At 36.9% G+C, this 8132-nt stretch overlaps 1 protein-coding gene across 1 annotated transcript; it reads right to left on the bottom strand.

Moving 5' to 3' along the window:
* Positions 1 to 4843: 4843 nt before the first annotated feature.
* On the bottom strand, positions 4844 to 7545 carry LOC115999268 (eukaryotic translation initiation factor 4B3-like). Its single transcript, XM_031239122.1, has 2 exons — positions 6309 to 7545; positions 4844 to 5322 (listed from the first exon to the last, which is right to left on the bottom strand). The coding sequence occupies exons 1-2, from the start codon at positions 7436 to 7438 to the stop codon at positions 5247 to 5249; spliced, it is 1206 nt and encodes a 401-aa protein (XP_031094982.1). The 5' UTR covers positions 7439 to 7545; the 3' UTR covers positions 4844 to 5246.
* Positions 7546 to 8132: the final 587 nt, after the last annotated feature.

Below are 8132 nucleotides of genomic sequence, written 5' to 3'. Positions count from 1 at the left end.
TGTCTGATAAAAACGTTCAAGTGCAAAGTGCTTAACTTGGAATATCATCCTGATATTCAATACAGCGAGAGAACACATCTTAGTGTTCGAAGAGAGTTACAAAGCTAAACTGTCATACATCCAGAAGGTGACCAAAGCTGCTCTACATCAAAGTTGATTCAACGATAGCTTGTGGTCAGATTGGAGATTGTTACATTCAACTGTGACTATCAACAACGTCTTGCTTTGGATTAAGCAAGGGAGGCGGAGTATCCTGGCTGCTGTCCGAGCGAAAGAAACCTGAGGCTTGACGCGGGCTTGGTGATCAAAGGTCAAGTGCTCGAGAGGTGGAGTAACTGGAAGCGGGGAGAAAAACCTGAGGAGAGGCGGAGTAACCTGGCTGCTGTCCGAGCGAAAGAAACCTGAGGCTTGACGCGGGCTTGGTGATCAAAGGTCAAGTGCTCGAGAGGTGGAGTAACTGGAAGCGGGGAGAAAAACCTGAGGAGAGGTGGAGTAACCTGGCTGCTGTCCGAGCGAAAGAAACCTGAGGCTTGACGCGGGCTTGGTGATCAAAGGTCAAGTGCTCGAGAGGTGGAGTAACTAGAAGCGGGGCGAAAAACCTGAGGCTTGAGGCGGGCTTCGTGATCAAAGCTCAAGCGCTCGATATTGTACTAAATAAGGGAAGTTTTTAGTGCAATCCTTCCAGGGAGTTTCTGGAAGAAGAGTGGACGTAGGCGGGTTGGCCGAACCACTTAAAAATCTCTCTTGCATTTACTTACTGTTTTCATCTCTCGCTAACCTCTCGATTGCACTGCATATAATCACACCTCTCGAACTAACCCAAACTCGTGCTAACTAAAAGGGGATAACATTTCCGCTGCGCATAAAACTTTGTCTTCACCTCGTGAGGTATCGAACTTAAACATCCTAAGTTCAATACACACGAGAGGTTGAAAAGATTTGCAAAATCTTATACAAGTCTATTCACCCCCCCTCTAGACTTGTACCCCATCCCCTTGGGACCAACAGCCACATCTTACTAGATGGTGCCTAACATAACCATTCTGGGGTATCTATAAACAAAGAACATACTAAGACAATAAAATGTCTTTTAAACCAAAACCACCATCAACGCAAGACATCATGGCTTTAATAACATCCCTGTAGCTAATACCTCGTGGTGTATTACCAACCAAATCTTTCCAATCCTCTAATAGGTTAGTATTATGTGACCTTGACCACTTGGTGATCTCTAAATTTCCTCAAGGAAATCCTAAAACTAATTCAACATCTACTTCAGTTATGCACAAACCATTCCCATCACCTAGATACAGTGTACTGTTTTTAGGGTTATAGTTTTCAACAAGCTAATAACCCATTCTTGTGGGAAGCTACTTTTTGAAACACAAGGGCTATGTTTGGCAAACCTAGCTGAAAAGGTAGCTGGAAGCTAAAAAGTAGCTGAAAGCTGAAAAGATATAAACTCGAAACTGAAATCTGAAGAGCTGTTAAACTAGCTGTTATGCTTAAAAGTGTTTGGTAAAAGTAGCTTCTTGATAAGCTGATAAATGTAAAAAGACTAAAAATGACATTTTCATAAAATTTAAATAGCTTTAAATTTAAATAGGTTTTCTTTTTACATATTAAAATATAAAATAATAAAATCAGTATATATATTATTTTTGTTGCCCAAAGGTAACCCTCTAGCCAGAAGACTAATCCGTTTTTTACATATTAAAATATAAAATAATAAAATCAATATATATATTTTTTTGGTTTGCTCCATTCACATGTGTGGAGATCAAACCATCAACCTCATGCTTAAAGGACAATGTGCTGAATCACCACGCCAACCATGTTAGTTATAAAATCAATATATTTTAATAAAATATAAAGTAAGAACATATAATTGAAAATATATAAAGTAAAACAAAATCTTTATAATTCATAAAATTAGTTCATACACAAATTAATGTTGAAACACAATGTCAAATTGAAATTAAAATCAAACATATTGATGATAAAAGGCCAAAAAACTTTTAATTGAGATGGTAAAGGATATTATTTATTTAAAATAATAAAGATAAAGATGAAAAAAATTAAGAAGCTACTAGCTTTTTCAAAATAAATTCTTATTTTAAGCTACTAGCTTATTTTAAGAACATTACCAAACAAAACTTATACCTTATTAATAAATTAAAATAAACTATAAACTACTAAATAAGTTTTGTCAAACAGAGCCAAGATGATACTTGAGTTTAAGGTAGGTTGGAAAGAGAGTTTTGCTACTGCATACTACATTCATATATAGTATTACTATTTAATTGTTTATTTATTGGCATGTAGTGAGGACCCTGAAATTCACTTTAAGTATAGTGAGCCAACCGCTAAGGCTGGACAAATCAAAGAAGTTAAATGGGTCATTAATAAGAGAGTCCACCTAATTTTATGAGTTATGACCCCTAAAAAATTAAGAACGTTTATATGAAAGCCAAACTTCTTGCTCTTATATTTTGCAAGAGCTCGGGACACCGGTACCACCTATGGATCTCCGGGCGACTACTCAGGCCATTCAACAATGACAAGTGTCATGGTGCCCGCGCAAGAGGATGAAGTGATATCACCAGTTGCATAGTGGCCACCACGGTCGAGGTCTATCCTTAACCATTTGATCGAAGTCTTGTTCTCGATCAAAAAAAAAAAAAAAACAAAGAGAGAGAGAGAGAGAGCTCGCATACTCTACTCCCTAAGGACCGGCACAGGATTCTGATCTCGCTAGCTACCCGACGGAAGGGCATTTTCTTGACCGAGCTCATGGCTTAATTACAAAAATGCTTTTCCCTAAGGGTAGGTACGAGATTTGACCTCGTTGACTAACCTACGGAAGAGCTGATCTTTGACCGAGCACATGACTGGTCGAAGTAAGCTACCAAAAAAGCCAAGGCCTTGCCTCCCAAAATTAAAAAAAAAATAAAAACAAAAAATAAAAATAAAAACTAGCAAAGTAGCGAGGCCGTCGAGACCACGATTCGGTCGAGGCAAATTACAGCAATATAATTGTATCTGTTTACTTATACACAAATATACTCCGGTAACCATATTTATCGTTATATATATATACACACTGCTGTGGGGCGACACCGCAACCGTATATGATATGTTCCTGAAATATCTTTATTATTAGAATTGATTTATTTCCTTTAGAGATAGCAAATAATTATGGTAAGGAGTTTTAATGATTCTCCTTTCCTTTTTATATTTTAGTTAGTCTTTGTAACCTTCTTATATAAAGGGAATTTTCATTCTAATAAACGTTTGTATTATCATTGTTCCCTAATCCCTTTAATTTATCTCCCAACATAAACAACCTACCAACAATCCCCAAAAACCCTAATCGCTATTGATGCGTGCTTTCGCCCGGGAACATAACAGTATATATAAATATATATTGTTGCAGTTGAGGCACCGCGCCGCAGGCCGCAACTGTTTATATATATATATATATATACATACATACATAAATAATTTGTAAAATAATAAAGTTTAGAAGAATACCTTTGTTTGAAGCTTGAAGAAGAATTTCAATTTGATGTAAATGGCAGATGTGATGCGAAGACATAGAGGAAGAGAGAAAAATAATGTAAAAGTTTAGGTTAAAGAAAAGGGTAAAATAGAAAATAAAATAAAAAACTATTCTTGAAGACTCGGGAATAGGTTAATACAAGTCTACCAGGACCAGCAATAGTTATTCCCTCTCTAGAAGGAATGATCAATGTTCCTATACAAAAGAATATGCTTATTACTGGGAATGCTATGTCATTTCAGGCCTATTCCGCGACCAAACGTACCATTAGAGTATTAAATATTCTAAATTCGTATAAATTTATCAATTAGTCGTGTATCTTCAATAATTAGTAATAAACCCGTTACCATGATATATTACATTTCATGGCAACTTATTCTTATGTTAGATTTTATTTTATTTTTTGGTTTGTATTTCTTTCAATTCTCGTCATCGTTTCTTCCTTATTATTGTTGATGATGATGATTTTAGTTGTACGACTTTGGTTTGTTTAATGAAATCAAAATCTAAAACTTGTCCTCTTTTAAAAAAAATGCTAATAATTTTGAAGATATGCAAAGTATGTTGGAACAGATAATGGACATGGATTTAATATGATTGAGTTTTATGCTTTAACTTAAGAGGACATTTGGTAATTAGAAAATTTTAAACTTTTTTGAGAATTTAATAGTTGATGGGATCTTTGACTTAAAAAAGTTCATGTCAATGAAAATTTATTTCCATGATATTAAAGAAAGAAAATTTCTTTAGGTATTTATTCTTTTTGACACCAAATTAAAAGTGTTGTAAATATAAGACAGTCATCTCTTTCACCATTTTGAAGTATAACAATACTATTTATTAGAAAAATGTATTATTTTATATTTTTAATGTTCTTGCAACAAATTGAAATTTTTTTACAATATGATTTGTTAATTGTATTTTTAAATATTTATATATAACAAGGATATTTTATAAACATAAAAGAATTTCTTACGAATCAAGCATCTTAATTGATTTTTTAAATAATTTAATTCTTATTTTCTAGAATAAGACTAAACATATTTTTTACAAATTTAAAATTTAATTAATGAGAAAGTTCCAACTCACCCTTTAACTTGTAATTTTGCAAGAAAAATTAATTAATATGTTTAATAACACAAATTTGCATTTTTTTGGCAACATGTTTCTGAGCTTTCTTCTTCCTCCGTAGCATTTGGGCCACATACAACATACATAGTCTCAGCAAGTAAACAATGCAATTTTTGAATTAAATTGAGGGAGAAGCTGAATGAACAAAGATTGTTGATCATTTTGGCAAAATTGCATAATATAAGAGAAAAGAAGGCTACTAAGTAAGAGTAGTGGTTTTCACAAGGAGAAAGGAACAAGGCTTTAGATGGGGAGGAAACAGTTGAAGTACTCAACTATGAACCTAAAAACTGAGTTAAATAAGGGACCAATCAATCAATCCATCCAAAATCATTAATCAACTCCACCCACAACCACAAAAGATAAGCTTTGTAGCCATGAAATAGTGGTGTCTCTACTTGTAGTTCTACCAAAATTGATTCAATCTCTTCCAATCACAAGGACATGAATTTGGGACAAGACAAAGGTATATATAAATTATAAAGAACGCAAAACACAGAAACGAAGCAATACATCATCCATTGGTCTGCCGCCTCAAAACTTTATAGTAACACTAATTTTCTTGCTCATTGTGTCCGCATTCAGCATCTCCACTTTCATCCACAGGCTTTTCCCCGCTTTTATCAGCACTACATTAGAAGATGTTATGATTAACAAAATCAATCTCTATCAGCTCTACTTAACAAAGTACAAAAGTGAAATTCTTTTCTTCGGCGAAAAATCAGGCAAATTAGTATTCACACCCTCCCTCCCTTTCTAGCACCATTCAACATTTTAAATACCAGCAATTACCCTTAAAACATGGGGCTCAGATTAAGCAAATAGAGATAACTTAGACTAATTAAATACAAGAACATCTTTCTCTGACACTTTGTTATAGCAGAAGCAATCACAGTAAAGATAATGCAACTTGATGAAGCCTACCCATAAGCACAACAAGCTCCAGCAATCTGGAATCTCTGGAACAACATGAATTCTGAACACACAAGATGAAGCCTAAGCTAAAATGGCTACAGTATTCATTTGAATTTGGCAGAGGAGGATTAAATCCATTTCAAAGTGATTTTAGAGTACAGTACAGTACTTGGCAGAGGAGGATTAAATCCATTTCAAAGTGATTTTAGAGTACAGTACAGTACTAGGGTTATATACGAGTCAAAGGAAGCCCGCTGTTACCTGGAGTGGTGTTTGAGCACTTAGCTCTACAAGGGATCAATCAAAGCAAGAACTCCCAATCACAATTCACAAACAAACATAGTCTCTCAGTATCTCTCAGTATACAATAATAAACCAAAAAAGAGGTGGAGTATAAGCTTTCAAGATTTGGAGGGAAAATAGGGCTTTTTCAAGTAAAGAAAAAGTAGTTTTCAAATACTTGTTTTTCTTTTATATGAGGTTATATAGTAAACCATAAATCCCTAGAGCATACTACTCCTATACAATTCAGCAACTATAAGATTACTTACAGTCAAATGAGCTAATAATCAAATATTTTGAATGAAATAACTCAAATTACTAGAGCAAGAAACAAAATTAACTAAGAAGTAAATAAACTACATGGCAGGCAATTGATCACAATATATATATATGATCAGAATGAAAAGAAGGCACCAACCTGGAACTGGAAGGCCGAGGAGGAGCATCATTCACCTCCGGCTTCCTCCAGGTCTTCTCTGGAGAGCGGGAACGTCCATTACTACTCCCAAAGCCCTTCTTTCTGAATGAAGAAGGAGCATCACCAACCTCCTTGATCTTTACAGACTCTAGCTTTTGGTCAATCTCCTTCCAGTCCTGCCCCTTCTCCTTCAGAACTTCTTCCCTCGGCCTAGCATCCCCGAAGGGATTCGACCCCTTGGGTTTCACTGTGGTTTCATTCCCATTCCCATTCCCATTCTGCTGCCCTTCAGCTAAGGGCAATGTCCTGGGCTGCAAATTCAACCTTGGCCTTGAAGAATTACCACCACCATTTCCTTCCTCTCCTTTCTTCCCCCAAGAATCTGAATCCGTTCCATTACTACGTCTCTTCTCTCTTAAGCTATCAAATGCGCCGCCTTCGGACCTGGATTTCCATCCCTCCTCTTCTTTCTTCTTGGTCCAGTTATCTGAATCTCCCCCGCCGCCATTTGACTCAAAACTGCCTCTCCTTTCAAACCTCCTTCCCTCGGATGGAACGAAAGCCTTTTTCGCGGCCCAATTATCAGAATCATCAGCCCTAGACTGCGAATCGGAGAAAAACCCTCCTCTCTCCCCCCTTTCCCTCCTCTCAAAACCGTTACCCGCTGTAAATTTCTTGGTTGCTCCCCAGTCATCAGTCTCGTCAGCGCGAGAAGGAGCGAAGTCCCGATTGGAGTCCCTCGGCCTACGCGAGTCGTCGCGAGCAGGCCTGTCGTACGAAGAACCGTAGGATCTAAAACCGCCGCCAAGCCTGGAGCGGTCAAGCTCCTCAGCAGTTCGCTCGCGAGGGCCGGTGGGGAGCGCCATGATCTCCTCGGGAGTAAGCCCCACGGATTGAGGCTGAGGCTGCTTAGCCGATCCGTAAGTGGAGAACTCCTGTAGAGAAAAGATCTGAGGCTTCTTCTTCTTAGTCTTGGTGGCGGCGGCGGCGGCCAGGGAAGGGAAGTCGGAAAGCGGCGCATCGGCGTTAGCGGCGTCTTCCTTTCCCTGCTGCAGAAGCTCGTCTTCGTTCTCCTCGGAATCCAAAGCCCAGGCGCCAGGTTTTGCCCAAGCGCTCACAGTTGCCGCCATGTCTGTCTGTGTTCCTCTTCTCTCTCTTTCTCTTTCTCTTTCCGTAGGTTTTGTGACTAATTGCAGGCGAAGAGATCGGCCGTCCGTGTTATATGAAACCAAGGAATACCGGATTTGATCCAACGCTCGGTTTTGATTAACGTAGCAAAGATTTATGCTGATTCCACTCGGACGGAATGGACGGTGCAGATTAGTGGGATTTGACTTGCTTTGGTTGTCCTTTGGGTTTTAGGGAAACACTTGGCCAGTTGTGTACCACAACTCCACAATTGGTAAGGTACGACTGTATGCATAAAAATACCTTTTCACAAATAATTAATACATAAAAATAATTTTTTTTTTTAAATATGCATATCATTAACCCTAGAATAGAATAAGAATTCAATTTCATTATTTAATTTATACAAGGGATAGAATTTAGATTTAGGAAATGTATGTTTACTCAGTTGAATTAAGGATTACAAATACAATAAACATTTAAAATATAAAATTACCTTATTATTATTATTATTATTATTATTATTATAATATTATTATATAATACATATAGAGTAAATAATAAAAATAAATTAGGCGTTACCGAATTAAGTTATCCAGTATCCATGAGAAATCATAAATAGCATAATACCAAGGTCCCTCATCGGAATAGCTATTCTCCTTGCAAGGGGAATGAACATTTCCGAAAATACCATTT

Source organism: Ipomoea triloba, chromosome 12 (assembly GCF_003576645.1).
Source record: "Ipomoea triloba cultivar NCNSP0323 chromosome 12, ASM357664v1".
In the NCBI taxonomy this organism is placed as follows: domain Eukaryota; kingdom Viridiplantae; phylum Streptophyta; class Magnoliopsida; order Solanales; family Convolvulaceae; genus Ipomoea; species Ipomoea triloba.
The sequence above is the reverse complement of the archived record's forward strand: the minus strand, read 5'-3'. Positions and strand labels throughout refer to the sequence as shown.